Here is a 19,068-nt window from a genome sequence, read left to right on the forward strand (position 1 = left end):
AGAAAGTAGACAGGAGTGAGACGCTGGAGCACCTCCTCTGTTTCTGTTTCGAAGGTAACTCTGTGAACTCGCCGAGGGATATATCTGAATATACAAGATGCTTTCCAAAGTAAACAGGATTTTTTGTATGTAGCGCCCCCTGGTGGCGCCATCTATATGTCGACCAGTGCGTTAGAATCTGCTATCTTTATCGATAGGAGAATTTCATGACATTTCACCGATTGGAAGTGAAGTTATTGCATTTCAAGTGTCAGTATGTTTGTGTTATCGCTGCGAAAATGAGCTTCGAACAAAGAGCCAACATTAGATTCCGTAGCAGAGTGCACAAACGGTTTCAATGTTTTCAAAGTGGTCGTGAGGACATAAATGGCGATCAATATGTGGGCCAATCAAAATCAGCGATCACCGGAAATTACATCGAAACTGTGCGTGAATTCATCAAAAGTCAGCCGAAATTATCATTGAAATTCATGGAAATGGAATTGGACATCTTCAAAACATCGACTTATCGTATTTTGACTCAACATTTGGGCTTACGAAAGGTATGTGCACGGTTTGTTCCGCACAAATTGACTGACGACCAAAAATTGCCCACAATCCTGCATTCGAAGGACGATTATTTGACCAAAAATCATATTTTAACCATTAACCATTAACCACTCCCCGTATTCACCTGATATGGCACCGAGCGACTTTTTCCTTTTCGAAAAAATGCATTTGCCCATGAAAGGAAACCGTTATGCAGACGTAGAGGCCATTAAGAAGGCTTGCACCGGCATACTGGCGGCCATACCGGCCAACGAGCAAAAACACTCGTTCGACATGCTTTTGGACCGTGCAAAAAGCTGGAGAAAGGAAAAGAAGACTATTTTGAATAATATAAATTGATTTTGTCGAAAAAACATTTGTTCTTTTTTTTTTAAGTGCTGTTTACTTTGGAAAGCACCTTGTATTAATATGAAGACGAAAACTGTGTAAATTGTGGAACTAAGGTAACAAGTTATAATCGCTGACCAAATGTATGGATAATAAAGTACCTAAAGCTACGTTTATGCATATTTAATATAAAACTGGTAAAGAGCTTGACATTTGACACTACGGCATCAAAACAGCTATATGAATTTTTAACACTTTTAACTATATACAAACAGGGGCAGCACATGCCAACACTTATATGTTAATAATGTCCTTTTCACACACAATAACGATTCTCAAATACACTTATCAGCGATAAGCAGCTTAAAATTTTACTGAACAATAGAAAATGAACGAAGCATTTCCTGTGTGAAGAAACAATGAGAGAATTAAAAAAAATGTTTTAAGATACCGACAGCAACATAAACACATCAGCATTAAATTCCATGATGGTTTTCAGTTCGTTCTTAAATAGTCACATCGACGTCGATCGATTGCAATGGAACGAGTGGTCATATGTTCTATTGTCCTTATTGTATTCCTCATATTTTACCATAGATTTTAAACCTGTTGTGCATTTTTTTCTTTTTGGCAAAGTACAGCAACAACAAAAAGGGAAATAATTGCAGTTGTAATGAGTTAAAAGGTAAATATGAATAGTATATGTATATATATCTACGTAGGAATATCCATATGTATGTACATGCATATGTATATACTATACGCTATACTATATATACTATATATACATACATATACACCGTAATATATAAGGTATTTTCACAAACATACCAAATAGTTTTTTGTATTCAATTTGCCTATTGAATTTGTGAGATTTTTGTTGTATTCATTATTTTGCATGCCGTCAGTACACCTCTATTTATGAAAACATCCCCAGTCGTGTCAAATATCTACCTTTTCAAAAAACATATATACAACTGCATAGTTACTGTGAAAGATGTCTCCTTTCTTTATCCCTCCTGCATTTAATAATCCCTTACGGATTTAACAGGTTAACAACTTAAAATATTAATACCGTTACTTCATACAAATGGCACAAAGCACATCCTTATATAACTTCAGAACAACTCTGCTCCCACTCAGCTGCCAATTCATAAATCTGCAACAAACTCATATTTACATACACTTGTATACATATACCATACATACATGCATACACACTTGTAGCGTCCTATCTTCAAATCTATCTGAATGACTTGACCATTTCCGACTTAAATATTCCTTTCTATTGTTTTGCAAAGACGACTCTTCGCAGCCGATAAAGACCAAGGCTTAGCACCTGAATTTGCCTAAATCAGCTTAAAGCTATTTACATACTCTTATATATACTATCCATACATATTTATAGCTACTCATCGCAACCACTCGCATTATTCGCCATCGATCCCTTAAATAAACAAATTAGTCCAGTGTTTTGGACAAATTTGCTTTTGTTTATTCTTTGCTTGCATACAATGTCTTGTTTATGTGGACTTCGTAAAAGGCACACTGAACCGGATGATTATTGTAAGAGGTCTGGGCAGTGTTATTTGTGGTGTACTTGTAAAATTTGCAATGTACTTAAGTGCTTATATTTAGCACAAGTCATTGCGTCGCAATTTGCCTATTGAAACACCAGGTGGATACACATGCGATAATACCTTTAGTCTCAACTTTGGCTACTTGGAGTAAAGCGGATTATAGAACACTTGGTTAATGCCTAGATGTATGTGGTTTGATTATGCAGACGAAATCGTAATGCTAAATCCCACAAAGTATATTCTAATGAGGCATTAATGTTGTGATTATTACCATAATGGTCGGTGACTTCGACACTTTTGATACATATCAGTTAAGTACGTTATTTTACTATATTCATTTAGATTATAGTGACCGATTTCATATGTGCCAAAACTTTGCGTTTAATGCCTTAAAATTTTCGAAAAAAGTTTAAAACATAGATCGACCACAAAAAATGACCGCGGAAGTCGATAAAAATATTGCAAGATTGTCGATGAGGGATCCGTTTAAGACCGCTGCAGTCATTAAACAAGATTAGGTGCACAAATTTCTTCAAGAACGGTAAGAAGGCGACTTGTGGAGAAAAATCTCTTTGACACTTTGTCCGGAAAGGTGCCAATGCTGAGAAAACGGAATAGATGCAATCGTATTCAGTTTAAAAAATGAGACATTAATTAGGGAGGAGTTGGTTCGACATTTTATGGTCTGAATACAAAATTCATATGATAGGAAATGATGATTGAATGTGAATCCGACGTCCAAAAATAAAGAAATGTGCGACTGCTACACGACTAAGTCCTTCAAACCCTCAAACAAAAAGAAAGTTGCCAAAGTATATATTAGTTATATAATATTTTTAAAAATACTATTGGAAGCAAAAACTGCCTCTTAAACAAACTAACCTTTATCTGTTTACATTTCCTCTTTATATTTTGAAGCTGTGATGATTTAGTACTAATAAAAACGGAGCAAAATCGCCAATATTACATTTCAAGCCAAAAATTTTAGAGATAACTATCTATACCAGAAAATCTAAATAAAACAAGTTACATATTTTAATTTGGTTACGAACCCAATTCTTGTTTGGTGTTTTGTTTCAAACTCCTCATCGCCTTTGCAATGCGTCCACTTCAAGCATTAAGGTATTTATGTAACCACATTTTAACTACCGCTTGCATAAATGTGGTTTACTAGGTTGTTAACTAGGCTGAGAACTCCGACTTGTTACGAGTATTAAAGACTAGTTATATAATTTCAAGAGCACCCCGCGTAATAATAAGTATAAAACCAAAATTATGGTTGGTTACTTGTGAGGAATTCACTACGCTGCATGTGTGTGTGTGTGCATTTAGAATGTTTATTACTTAAATGTGTGTGGTAAAGGCTTAATTAAAATGTCGTTGAACTGACAAGCGGCGGTAGCAACATTTATGAGTTGAATTTTTGGCTTAACTCTTGTATAAATATTTGTTTTTTTTTTATTTTATTGTAGCCTTTTTAGTTTTAATTGCCGAATTATTTTTCTTTTAACTACACAAACTTAATTAAAAACCAACAGCTGTTGAATATATGTGTATTTAAACAAAGATACATGCATATATCTACATATGTGAGAATATATTTTTGGGTACTCTGAGCGCAGAAAATATTATATATATTTAATGTACATATATATGTGTGCAGAAAGAGGATCAAAGAAGTATAAAATGAGAGTCATGCTTATTTTGCAATGCCTGACTTGTAGCTTGGCAATTAATACCGAATTTATGAATGATTATCACTTGCGCATAAAGCTTTTAATTGGATCGGTGATGCTGTGGCAGCATGTTTGAATTCATTATCAATTCAGCAAAAATATTTAGATATGTCTCCAAAGGAAAATAAAGCATATAAAGGACGGGAGCGAAAATTCGTATCGATATCTTAAAACCTTTGTGGCTACTTCGGATTATAGATACAGACGAGCCTGATTAAGTCGACTCAGGTAATCGCACCGATCATTTATTTACATACATATATACTTTTTAGGACCGACTTTTCTTTTTGGGTCCCTCGAGCGGCTCAGACGGCAGTAAGAATTTATCCGCAAAAATGCATGCCTGCCTTAGGTCGCAGGCTGGATAAAACCTGCTTATATGTCTCTCGTAATGGCTTTGCTTTAGTCAATAGACATAGTCAAGTTAGAAAATAGTACCCTAGTATTCAGCTTTAACGGAAATAACAACATTTTGAATGAGATGTCAACTAAGTATAATATATTTAAAGTTCAAACTACAAATACTACTTGTCGTAAGCTGAATGGCAGGAATGGGGTCTTATGTAGCAGTTCACGCAAGTGAAGAAAGTTCTCTGATCGCCATTCATTTGGGAGTGATCAGAAACGGTTATGTTACATATAGCTCAAGCAGCTCACGATTTTCGGTCTTAAACCAAGTATCTTCTGGGTAGACAAAGAACATCCGTTTGAAGTCGAGCCAAAGTGAGATGGCGAACTATCCCTACTCAGGGTTGTGCGCTGTTCTGGGGACCCGCCACATAAAACTCGTCCCAATGAAAATTAATCAATAGCCTCGGATTAGAGACCCCACTTTTGATGACGACCAATCTACCTCCGGATCGAAAAGCCATCAGCCAGATTGATCATGTTGTGAAAGACGGAAGACACGTCTTCAGTGTTTTAGACGTGGTTACGCTCCGAGGTCCTAACATCGACTCGGACCACTATCTTGTTGCAGCCAAGATACGCACCCACCTCTGTGCAGCAAAAAATACACGTCAACAAACGCAAGAATGGTTCGACGTCGAGAAGCAGCCGAACGGTTTTCTACTCGACTTGCACTCTTGCTCGCTGAGAGCTTGGTTTTCAGAAAAGACAAACGAACAGCTGGTACGACGAGGTGTGCCGTGTCGCAGCGGAAAGAAAACAGATTGCCTACCTTGCAACGTTACAATCGACCACATGGTCGTTGATGGGATATATACCGAGAGCTGAAGAGGGAAATGAGGCGCATTAGCCGACAAGAGTAGAGAGAGGCCGAAATGCGTGCGTATAAAGAGCTTGACAGGGGTAATGCTCGAAAATTCTACGAAAAGATGTGGTGACTAACAGAAGGTTTCAAGATCGGAGCATACTCTTGTGGAACCCTAGAGGTGATCTAGTAGCCGATGCCCAGAGCATCCTAAAATTATAGGAGCACCACTTTTTCAGCCTCCTGAATGACAGTGAAGGCATAACATCAGGAGATGGTGAACCCGATTTCCCAATCGATGACGATGAAGCAGACGTTCCATTGCCCGACCACGAAGAAGTCACAATAGCAATACAGCGCAACGGCCTATTTCCTAAATTATTTCCTCGTTTGGTTACGCTAAAAGGTTGTCTCAAATCTAGAATCTAGTAGAAATCTTCTCTCCAACCTTACTCGAGCGACCCTCTACTTCTTCAGCTACCGTGCATAAAGGTTGAAATATTCGACTATTCAAAGAAAAACACAGAAAAGTGGGCTCGGAATAGTTTAAAAAAATATTTTTGGAACTGAAGGTAAGTAGTATTAGGTTCAATGGATTCAAATTGCAACGATTATTCATTATCACTGTTCACATCATTTTCCAATTTATCAAAATTAAGCATTCACATGCTCTGTATAATGAAAAAAATTCCGTCTACTTAGTACACTCACCATTTGCGCTATATGCACACTCTCGACTCAGCTCTTCTCATTTCGAATTTTGTTTGTAAGTATGAGTAAAAGAGCGCTTGTTTTTGCTCTACTATGCGTATAATGAACCCGCTCGTTGTTCGTTATCGGAAATTCCATTCATGACGTATGGACAACGGGGTGAGCAACTTTAGATAAAATATAAATACATGTGTACTTAACATACATACTGATTATGCTGGCATATCGCAGATAGTAGTGTCGATACAGTCATGCAGTTGGGGAAATGTGTCAATGTCAATGCTAGTGACGTCACATATGATACATCCGCTTACACATATCGCTCACTATCTAATAAGCTACATAACATAATTGAGTTATTTTAAACAAATATTAGAATTTGGCGCCTACATTGATGACACAATTGGTAATGTGTAACTTCCGCTTATGAGCTGGCGTTCAATGACGTTTGCCAAAGGTAATGAAACGAACATGTAGTTCTTTGTGGTCATTTATTTCGGGTGCGATTACTAATTTTCGTTAGAGATAAAAATAGATTTCGCCATTTGATTTAACTTATTTTTTTTCTAACATGATAATTAATAGTGTAAGTATACACGATAATTTCTATATGCTGAATTGATTATGCAAATGATTAGATTAGATTGTGAATAAGTTCAAGTGGGTTAGTAAGTAATTTGGCAAAGTTGTTGGCATTTAGCACATGAGTCTATTTTTATACTCTCGTAATATGCTAATATGAGCTTAATAGTTTTATTGACATAACGCTTGAGCTAAAATAAGATATTCAGTTGACGATACTTGGTACCAGTGTCTCGTGGGCTCTGAGGAAGTTGTGTTCAATGCTTTGTAATGAGATTAAGTTTAAGTGATTATAATTACTTGCCAGTCAGAAAATACTCTGGTTGTGTAATTACTTTTTTTTTTGAAGAGGTATTTTATTCAAGAAATAAATAAAAGTAATGTACATTTACCGCATTCAAAGTAAAACTTTTAGATTCCTTGGATAGCCAAAAAGTGTCGGACATAAAGAAGATTTTTCTGCTTAAAATTATCAAAACTCAAAACACCAAAAACATTTATTGTAACTATATGGGTATGGAAGATAATGCCAGAAGGGCTAGTTCAAATTTTGATTTTTGATTAAATGAGCACTTCAAAAAGTCAAATTTATAAAGTTGTGTTAAGTAGGAACTCCCTATTTCACCATATCATGCAAATTTGTGAAATTAGGTCTTAAAAAACTATTGTTATTTTCTAATCTGATTAAATTGTGATAACTTTGCAAACAATATTTAACCATTGAATTTACCAGTAAGCTTGATAGCGCAGCTTATCGGTCTACCGCCCAATTTTTGTTCGATATGAACCAAATTTTAATGGTCATTCTTTAATAATACTCTATTGCAGATATTAAGTTTTACACTTTCTAGATATCATCAACTAACATATGGTATAACTAAGCCACCAACAAAATATTGAAACTAATTTTAGCCCTTCCGTAGTTTTATATATATATATCTCATATGAGACAATTTATTGTAGACAAATTCTCTAGGAGTTGTTGCTATATCCAATAGTTATGTAGTGTTTTACCACAATGACTTTCCGCAAAATGTAGGGCTTGTGCGATATAATAGTAGTTGAAAAAGTCTTTTCGTATTTCTGATCAGACTTCCACTTATTTTGTTTTATATTTATAACAATAAATAAATAGACAAATATGTACCATTTTGGTCAACCACTTTTTGCAATTTTTCCGCTATGGACGTTATTTCATCAGTGTAAATCGAAATTTCGAAATTTCCAGAACGGAAGCGATCAAACTCCCTAAGCTTCACAAATTTCATTGGTGGCTTGCGTGGCATTCTTCTTTTTTTATACAAAAATTTCAAAATATAGCGAATGTTTTCATTATTTTCTCTCATTTTTGAACAGCTGTAACTTTTTTTCAATAATAAATTTTTTTGGTTAAATGAAGCTTAAAGTCTCACCTTTCCAACACTATATGGTATGACACAATGTGATTGTTACAATTTCGCACGAAAATACTTTTCGACTACTCAATATATGTATATAGTATGTATATACATACTTATATATATACACGAATAATTTTCCTAGAGTCGCAGACTCATTGGTATATAAAATTTTAAGTAGTATTTTAATATAGTGTCACTTAGCGAACGTTTTAGTTGAAGCCGGGGTTAAAAGCAAAATTCACTTGTGTAAGAGGCGTAAACCTATATAGTACTGAAGCGTTAGAGTTTCATAAAACATTGTGGGTGGATACCATCCTTTCATTTCCATACATGAAAACTACCTGTGGACAATTTTATATATAGTAAAACGGAAAATGAAATATGAAATATGAGCGAAACATTTTTCATTTCTGGAAGCTGGAGGCAAGAAAGTTGCTCTTTAAAGCGCATTTTGAAACTTTTAAAAGTCAAAAATGATGATGTACCTTTGAAAACATTTAAATGATGGGCACTTCAAGCAAGTTTAGGTCATTTACGAAAAAAGCACTGAGAAACAATTTATCAATGCAGCAAAAATAGAAGCCACCAATACTAAATGTGTGCAACATATCGTCAAATGAAATGCAATTTAACTCAAGAGGATGAAAGTGTGATAAAATCGTTTCTATATATTCTATATTACGTATTAGGATTGATATACGACGTGCGTGAATCGAATCGATAATTTTCGTTTTTGGATTTTTTGCTTGTGATTTTTTCTACATACATATTTCAACTAGTGTGTTTGGTTTTTTTTTGTTTACGTCGTGAAAATTTTGTCCGGCGACTTTAACCAATTATTTGTGTTTCCAACGGAATCACGACAGCAGAATCGTTGAAAATTCTGAAGAAATGTTTTGGCGAGTCTAGTATATCACGAACAGAAGTATTTGAGTAGCACAAGGCATTCAGTGAAGGGCGTGTAGTTATCGCAAACTTGTCTCATGCATACGTCCATACACCTTTGTTAATGACGATAACATTGGAATATTTAAAGAAAAAGTGACTGGAAATCATGGTGTTGGCATCAGAGAGACAGCATCTCAAAATCTCTTAGACATCGGATGTACACATTTGGGTTAATGTTTTGGCTATGGACTGTGTCAAAGCTAGACTTATAACAAAATACCTGAATCTTTTGCAAAAACCACAACGAGTAGAAGTCGCAAAAGAAATTTTTGACAATAAAGCTGAGAACCCGACATTCATTCAATGCATCATGATTAAAGTTGAGACGTGGGTTTATGAATAAGACGTCGAATATAACGATCAATATAGTGAATGTGGCGCCGAAAGTCAGTCGAAAACGAAAAAAACTGCGTTAAAGTCGGTCAAAAATCAAAGTGATGCCATTGTCTTATTTAGTTACCGTGCTGTGGTTCACTATGAATTGGTTAAATGGACTTAAGTACTTACATACCTAAGCAATTCGCCGTATTAAAATAAGTGAAAATATTTTTTCCTCAGTCTGGGTCAAATTTGATCCGGTAGTAAGATGTCATCGAAATTAACCTCATTTCGAATTTTTTACCTTAAGAGCCGTTTTACTAATGTATGGTTAGTCATCTTTCAGTTACGTTCTGGTTAACATAACCGAGGCTCTTTCTTTCGGTAAAGAAGACTTTTTTAACCACAACTGAATTGAGAAAACAGTCCTAAGAGGCGATATGCAACATACTGCATATACTATAAGTATTGGAATCGCATAGATTATAGCTCAGTACTGAACTCAGCTTGAAATCGTTCAGTGCAACGGAATTTGGCTTTTGTCAATTGCCGCATTTGTGTCAGTTAGTAAACGCATAACGCGCTTTGCTTTGGCTACCGCTCCCGCTGTCTCACGCATACACGCACGGCTGCAAAACCAAAAAGTGCACATAACAAAGTGTAAAATAAATATTACAACAAAAACAACGTTTAAGAGTGATTTCTTCACTTCGTCTTGACAACATTATCATCGTTATTAGGTTTAACCTTCAGCAACGTGTAGCCTTCGTTGTCCTGACATTTTACAAAACGCCAGAACGACGCTGCCTTTTTTGCTGTGGGCGTTGCACAAGTTTGTATGCACAGTTATATTTGTATGTGGTTGAACAAAAGATGCTGCAAACTGCCAACACTTTACAAAAAGTGCAACACCAATAAAGACAAACAAATTTTCAAGGATTTGCTGGGCATTTATGTTGCGCTTTGTTTGCTTTATTGCTTTTGCATATTTTGGTTTATCTCCTTTCTATTTGTTTGCCTCTTGTTTTGCTTGTCCTTTGTTAATGGCGGTGTTGTGTACAAAGCATTTGATAAATATGCATGTGTGTTAGTATGTGATGTCCTTGAGGTGTCTATTTTGACTATTAAGTCCTTAAATAAATGCATACATACATATAAATATCTATAAAAGTGTACTTACATATATACATTGTGGTGATTTGTTTCGGCAGGCCACCTTAATTTATGCATTTTTAGTTGCAATTTCCAGAAAACCAAAGAAACGCATTCAGTCTTCATTCACACTTCACTCGCGAAGACACATACATACGAACATACGTATGCATCGGTTGTTAGTTCGTATTGTAATGTAGCATTTGCGTAGTGACGAGTCGGAATGTCGAAGTCAACGCGAAAACCGAAAGTTGAAAGTCATATGTGTGTCGTTGGCCGAAGAGGTGACCTGAAAAATGACAAGATAATGTGAAAAATGTGTCGAATGTTAGGAGAAATAAAATTTAGGTATGTTACAATATTTCCAATTATTTAAGAAAGCGTACTTCTAATGGTAATACCTATACAAATCATGCTAAGAATGTAATACTAAATAATAAATTAATATAATAATGCCGTTTGCAGAAAAGACAGTTATTTAGGTTCGCTGCATTTGTGAGAATATTTTGCAGTTTTTTTTAGCTAGGTACAGGGTTCGAGAAAACTCTCTTCCAACTGGTTTTTAATTGCATATTTTACCATGTTTGCCACGAAGTTTGTAACACACAAAAAGAAATGACGAAGATCCTATAATATACACCCTCGTATGTAACATATCAGCGTGACGAGCTAAAACGATAGGGCCCCTTTAAAATATAAAGAATGTTATTTTTTAGATATGTGGGGTTCAAAATAAAATAAAACGAACATAATGAAATGTTTTAGGTCAAGAATCTAGTTTTATTATAAGAATAAAGATTTGCCATAACGCTTAATAAACGATTTCGGAAGTGATCTTCGGGGCTTCTTCTTTTTTATTGCTGTAGACCAGTGAGCTAGAGTATTTTCATCCATGCGGACGACGTCTCTATTAGTTCGCTGAACTATTTGAATGCCGTCGTATATCTCGTATAGCTCATCGCTCCCTCGACTGTGGTATTCGTCGTTTCCATAACGCAAAGGGCCATAAATCTCATTAAATGTTGTCATCGTCATGCATGCGCATTGATTATAGAGTTTTGTCTCTGTTCGTAGAAAGAGGGCTTTTCTTCCAAATTGCCTACTCAGTCCGAAGTAGCACCTATTGGCAAGAGTTATTATGCCGTGGGTTTCGAGGCTGACGTTGTTGTTTGTGTTAATGCTGGTTCCAAGATACCCGAAATTATCTACGACTTCGAACATATGACTGACAACAGTGCCGTGAGAGCCAAGTCGCCAGTAACTATTTTTTTGATGATTGTTCGCCTTGTCTTCGTTCACTACCACACAAATTTGCTTAGCTTCCTTTTCCAGTCTGGAGAAAGCAGAACTAACGGCGCGGTTGTTATGGCCAACGATATCGATGTCATCGAAGCCAGCAGTTTCTCTATTCAGATCTGTAGTTCGAATTATTTTCTCTAGATGTAGATTGAAAAAACCGGCTTGTCTGGAACTGCGTTTGGTATTCAACACACAGCTTTGCGGGGATACCAAATTCAGACATAGCAGCATAAAGAATTTTTGTGCTGTTAAAAGCAAGCTTGGAAGCGACGAAGAGGTGGTGTGTGTCAATTCTCTTTTCACGGGTGTTCTCCTGGATTTCGCGCATGGTCAATATCTGGCCAGCTGTTGATTTGCCAGGCTTAAAGCCACACTGATTTTGTCCAATCAGTTTGTTCACGTAGCCTTTATTCTTTCAGATAGATATTTTTATGCGATGTTGGAGAGGTTTGTCCCACGGTAGCTGGCGCAGATTGTGGGGTCTCCTTTTTGTGGATTGGGCATGCTTTCGTCCGAACGTATTCTACAAAGAAGCTGATGCTTGCTCCTTATCAGTTCTTCGCCACCGTATTTGATCAGCTGCATTTGAATTGTTGTTTTGTTTATCCGTTTTGGGCGTTTTTTTACGTACTGGGTCTCAAACCCAGCGCACTAATCTTGGGAGAAATGTTTTACCTTTTCACTTTCGCCTTCAAACTTATGTTTTTTGGCTACCCACAGAATACTTGGCCTAAGACCGGAAGTCGTGAGTTGCTTGAGGCATATGTTAAGTAATCGTTTTTGGCCACTCCAAAGTGAATGGCGTTTAGAGAACTTTCGTCACTTGCGTGAACTTCAACACATGGCTCCATCCTTCGACCGTCGCGGCTGGCTCTAATAAATTCCAACCGAGAGGCTTGATAACACCCCAAACATTGTCTCCCCAGCCGTAAATCGTCTCAGACATAGGTGCGTAGATAAGCGACTTCACATAACCCCATAAAAATAGTCCGGTGGAGTTAAATCGCTCCATATTGTAGCACACGCAAAAGGCACCTGAGGCGCTCTCCAAAATGTTCCTTCAATAAATAGATAGTTTCATTGGTTATTTGGTACATGTCGTCATCTTGGTGGAACCGAAAGTTGTCTCCATCAACAACCTCCAATTCAGTCATGAAAAAGTCATGAATCTTGACTTTATAGCGTTCCTCATTGATCGCTACGTTATAGTTTCGGATTTAAAGAAATATGGATTAGTGATTTCCTCAGTCCATAGAGCACACCAAATAGTGATTTTTGAAGATGTAAAAACAAGAGGATTGAAGATGGTGGAACCAGATTTTCCTCAGAAAATCAAGATCTAGATTTTGTCAGCGTGCTAACCAAGTAAGCTTACTACTCTTGAATACTCATGAGCATTATGGGGATTTAGACTGGAAGAATTTTCAGACGAAGAAAGATTTTTGCATGAAGTTTACATTACATAAAAACGAATAAGAAGTTTTCTGGTGTTACCTCTGCCATATTCCAAATGGCTGGAGCACCTTTTACATTCCCACAAGAATTTATTATTACTACTGTAAGAAGTCACTTTTTTCATGTTTGACAGCATTGAAAACTTGGTTTTAGCCATGAATCTAAGTTTACTTCACACACAATAATTCCAGTTTATTATTTTTATTCTCTCAAATAGCACTAAACTGTCTATAATGTGAATCTTATTTAAAATTCAGACGACTATAAATATATGTTAATATAATTAGACGGGTTCATAAATATTCCAAACGAATTTTAAGCCCCACACTATCTTGTCATACCATAAAACACACAATTCGCCTTATGCTCGTAGATATCCAAATATTTTGAGCCAAAATGGAAAATTTGTAACGCATTTCATGCTCAATACGATTTGTTTGCAAACTTTAATGCCGCGCACACGCAAATCCAAAACGCATGCGTCGAAGTCAGCATAGAAAGGCGTAACCTTATTTAAACTTGTACCAACCGAATCGAAACAACGCACAGCCGAAAGGTTAATAAGGCGCGGGCGCGAGCGCAACAAAGAATAGTCTTTTGTCAAAAGCGTACATCAAGCCGTCCAAGCGGTAGTTGAAGAGAATAAACTCACACCGTGGCGGCGCATGCGCAAAAGATTTTATGCCACAACATGTGGCATAGGTGGTGGCACAAGAACACACTTGTGCGGACGTGGCACCCACTAGGCGGTCGCAGCCATTCGTTGCCGATTTTCAGCGTGCGCGTGAATGAACATATGCGAACCCAGCGCAGGATGTGCGTAAGAGCAACAAGCGATAATGCTAAATGCTGTTTGTTTGTTGCTTTTTGACGCGAAAAGGGACGCGAGCGTATAATTACGATTAGTAACGCTAATCGACGCCTCAATTTAAGCGTGACACGCATTTTGTAGCTCATAAAAATATAAATACACATGCTTGTACAGGCACCAATGCAATGTGAGGGAAGGCTATAAGAAGGATATTACCTTGTAAGGTAGCAAATAACAACAAAAGTTGAGAATAATCAATATAAAGCAGCCTGATCGCCGACACCGCCATCTTCAGCGGCTGCCGTGGCGAATGCGTCAACAGGTAAACAAAGCTGAAGCCGGCTGAGGAAATGCTAATAAAATTTTTACATATACCTATAGTATAACTATGCATGTTTTCAAATACAATAATGCTTTGACGAAATAACCGTAAAAATGTGCACATAAAAATATTATAGTGTGTTGAGAGCGTGGAAAAAACATTATTTAGACACAATAGTATCAGCAAACTGCAACTAAACAAAGTTACCTTGAGTATGTGCATAGCAATGTGTGCGTGTGTGTGTTAAACATAATGTGACCAAAGCATAGCGGTTATTAGAAGCTGTTGTGACACTTTCCACAAACACAATCGCATAATTGGAAATGGCTTACCGCTCATGGCACAGTTGCACACCAGCATGCCGTACAACTAGCAAGCTGCTTCGCGCAGCTTCTTGCGCTTTGCTGATTAGTCCTCCACTAAGTCAACTAGTCAATATAAATGATTCCCGCTGTTAACTGTTGACCGTACGCGTGAACGATGACTTCATTGCGCGCAGCGGTGGGCTTTTCGGTAGCATTGTTCAGTCGCTGAGGTAGCGCCGTGACCACGCAGCGTCCTATGGCTACTGCCGCTAGTAATAGAAATGATCTCTAACCAAAGTATTGCATACGAATCAATAGCAATTCCTGGTAGTTGAGTGGTGGTAAGAAATTTAAGCTATAATATGAAGCGGGTGTAGTTTTGTGGCAGCGGCACTTAATTATGGGTTTAAGCGCGATAAAAAGCGCGCGGTGTTGTTTTAACCCTTGTATGGGGAAGCATATAATATCAAAGAAAATTCGTATATTCATAGAACAAATATGTCATTAACGAAGTAAAGTCGAAAGGGGGTCTCTCATCCGAGGCTGTTTTCATCTTTTCATTGGAGGTGTTTTTTTACGTGGTGGATACCAAACCCACCGCACAACCCTGGGGAGTGATGTTTCGCCTTTCACTTTAACTCGCCTTCAAACTTATGTTTTTTTAACTACACAAAGGATACTTGATCTAAGAATGGAAGTCGTGAGTTGTTTGAGCCATATGTAGAGCGAGGGAGTTGGACAGCTCAAGTCTTCAAGACAGTTGGTTTTAAATTCCACTAAGCGAAATCATCCACCTTTTTGCTACTTTCCATACCAGTTTCTTTGGGAAAACCCAAACGATCTGAACTCTTTTATTATCATTTGGATTTATGCTATACATCAAGGTCAAATGCGTATTGTTTTGTTCAATAATTAGTTGTTATTTTGAAGGTAATTCAATAATGCAACTCTCATAGAAACTCTCGTTTCTGGTGACAAAACCAGAAAACTGATTTTCCGAATCTTCTCTTGAGAGAATTTTTCATCAGCAGTAACGTGCTTTACATACATACGCTATATACTGAATCAGATAGTAGTCAATTGGTGCCAGGTCCGATCTAAAAGTTGTATGCATTTAAACCAGCTAGCTAGGCTCTCGGAGTTCCTGGCAAGTTACGTTTACTATCAATGTGAGTGGCTGGAGTTTCCTTGATGACACACAATTTCTCCCCTACTGGTCAAAGTTGGCCGCTTCCGAGCATTTGCTTATTTTTGGCAATACAAATCCAAGTTAAGAGATAGACCGTTGGGGAGGTCCGTCTAACTTTGCCGCAAACTTAAAGAATACTGAATCTAGTCGATCGTAGATATAGACACAGGCTGTTTTATTAGACATGTGATTTTCAATCAAGAACTAACACATATTTACCTTTATGGTATGGCCAATAATTTAGCTTTTTTATGAAGATATTTTAGTTTGGCTTTAGGATTAAAAAATGTTTCGGGCAAGTGACCGCCGGATCTAATAAATTCTAGTCAAGAGGCCCAATCTCGAACAATTTTGGAGCAAATGACAGCGCATGCCAGCAATAACGCATTGAATATTCTCTTCCAAGGCAATTCTGAATCGTCTCGGGCTTATGTGCGTAGACAAGCGACTTCACATAATCCTACAAAAAAATAGTAGTCTAGCATCAATATGTGAGGCCACGCTACAGGCTCACGCCGCGAAAAAATTCACTGACTAAAAGTTTCTTTCAATAAATTGATTGTTTAGTTGGCTGTATGGCATGTAGTGCTATCTTGGTGGAACCGAAGTTCCGCCACATCTACATCCTCAAATTCAGACACGAAAAAGTTGGATTTTGTAAGCTCACAAACCAAAAAAATCTTCTATAAAGTGGATGGGCACTCCTCTAATTGTTGCGCACGATGACGAATTGACTCATTTGGGTCTTCTTTGATATCAGCACAATTCGTTATGGACAGGAGCAGGTTCTACCCATCCAGGTTCTCGCGACTTCTGACAAGTCACTACCAGTGTGAGCAGGCTGGCGTTGTCGTAAGGGAATACAATTATTTTTCCATTGAACAAAGCTAGCCGCTTTTGGGCCATTGCTTTCTTCCAATTATTGACGGTATAGGTTCGAATTAAGAGTTTGGGCTTAGTTTGAAGAGTTTTTTTAGGATGACATCGTATCTTTCTAACACAATATAGAGAAATCCGATCAATTACTAAGATATTGGTAGCCTCATAGTTCAAAGCACAATTTTAGTAGATTATTTCACAGAGAATAATGCTACTTTAAAATGACTACCAGATTTTTATTTTTTAAAAAGGCATGATTATTAAGCTGATTGTTTAATAGATTGAATGAAATTTTCCATTATTATTATTTCGTCTAGTAAGGATAGATGTATGGCCGATTTTCAATTTCAATCCTGCTCTGAAAAAATATACCATGCCTTTGATATATTTCCTATTCGAAAAACAAACAATTTTAAATTAATTCTATTCAGAATTTCCAAATATCATTATCTCGAAAACTGGGGCCAATTTTAGGGTAAACGAATATACTGAGAAGCACACATTTTTTAACTCCCCGAAATGTAAATATTTTCATACCTACATATACTATGTATCTACCTGCTATCTAATAACAATATTATCTTCACACTGCATAAAATCACCGTAACGAATGAATGAATTGTCTATTAACTGTTGTGTTTATTGACAGGTAAATAGTATTTTATTGCGGTGATTTTGAATGGCAGTTTCACGTGGATTATAAAGCTTAATTGGTTAATAAGCCTAGTTGATGGAGTGGAAGAATACCACGTGAATAAAATTTCCATTCGTTATGTTAATTGTGATTTTTGTTGATATTTGTTATTTTATGTTAATGATACATAGGGGCTACAAGTTGGGTGTTCAAAAAGATTACATATACATACACATTTGCGAAGTTATGTTACAGATTAACCTTAGTTTTTTAAGACACATTTTGGAAAACAGATAAGCTTTTGCATTGGAAAACTTATTTGTCTTTGTTTAAATAAGCCTTAAACTTTATATTCAAGGGTTAAACATAAAGCTTAGCCGCAAATTAGCCAACGTTTTGTCAAGGTCATATTTTCATTTGAAGCTGATCCGCAAAAGATGTGCATTCCAAAAAGAAATAAATGCACATGAGTATCTATTTATGGATAGGGATTTATGATGTCATGCAAATTTTATGGCATTTTTTATGTATCTTAAAATCCCAAGTCAGTATAATAGTATAAATGCAATAAGTGAACCGTTGAGCCAATTTAAGCAATAAATCAAATGATTATTTTATGCAGTGCAAAACTTTGTTTTGATCTACAGTCAAAATACGAGCAGCTGCTGAAACAGAGAAAAGGAATTATTGGGTAACACACGCAAGTGGTGGAAAACGGTGGATGCGGCACCATTAATGTGTTGTTCAAATATTGGCGCAACGATACGAAAGCAGGGGCGTTCTCATGGTGCAAAAGCCAATTGGCTTCGCGCAAATTGCGCATAACTTGTAGGTGAAATTAATTATTAATTGTGCAACCCTTACACAAGGAGTCATGATGCACGAGCGCTACGCTCTTTTTGGTCGAAAATGAGCAATTTTGACACAAAAATTGAAGACAAATTAAAACGGGTCCAAGCTAAAGAGCTCTCAAAAATTAACCAAATATTCAAAATTGCTCACCTTGTCAGCATAAGTAAGCGATATGAGTATGTTGCATTCCAACAGATCATTTACGAGGCATCGAATAACCAGATTGGCACAAGTTGATGGGTCAATGGCATACCACTCGGATTTTACTCTCTATTCTTAATATTACCTAATTATATTTTAGGCCAAGGGATTGGAAAGGCCACTCCATTACATTAATTTTTTGCTCCTGGACCATTTCTCATTCCTTTACAAGTTTTGAGGAATGTTTGGCATCAATATTCTGCATGAACTCCAATTTTCATGGAATTTTTTCCTCGGTATATGGTAGCATCCCCTTCTTCAGTAGATTAACATAGTAGAGCGGAAATCTTTTAATTTTTACAGAATTTCGGATCAGCTCCTGAGGCGGAAAAGCATCCACATAGCTTGATATTGCCTCCTCCATACTTGACAGTTTTTATGTATTTAGGAAGGCAATATTAGTGGGGCGTCTTACATATTTTTCCATCAGATCCGTACAAATTAATTTTAGTTTCATCAAACCATGGTACGTTATTCAAATTTTGACGGGTTCTGTGTCGCTTTGCGAAAAACAGTCTTTTTTTTACGATATGTTTATGTGCTTGGATGTGGAAATTTCCTAGTTGAACGTGCCTTCAAATCCTTTTCAATTAGTCTACTCCGTA

The 19,068-nt window shown here is 36.8% G+C and overlaps 1 protein-coding gene across 3 annotated transcripts in view; it reads right to left on the bottom strand.

Moving 5' to 3' along the window:
• Window positions 1-10,705: 10,705 nt before the first annotated feature.
• The window catches only part of LOC120773405, a 106,496-nt gene continuing 98,133 nt past the window's right edge, over window positions 10,706-19,068 (bottom strand). For all 3 annotated transcript variants that reach the window (XM_040102268.1, XM_040102269.1, XM_040102267.1), the window contains one exon: window positions 10,706-10,805. In XM_040102268.1, the coding sequence (XP_039958202.1) occupies window positions 10,749-10,805 (57 nt within the window). In that variant the 3' untranslated portion in view covers window positions 10,706-10,748. The remainder of the gene's footprint in view (window positions 10,806-19,068) is intronic.

This window comes from Bactrocera tryoni, chromosome 4 (assembly GCF_016617805.1).
Source record: "Bactrocera tryoni isolate S06 chromosome 4, CSIRO_BtryS06_freeze2, whole genome shotgun sequence".
NCBI classification, from domain to species: domain Eukaryota; kingdom Metazoa; phylum Arthropoda; class Insecta; order Diptera; family Tephritidae; genus Bactrocera; species Bactrocera tryoni.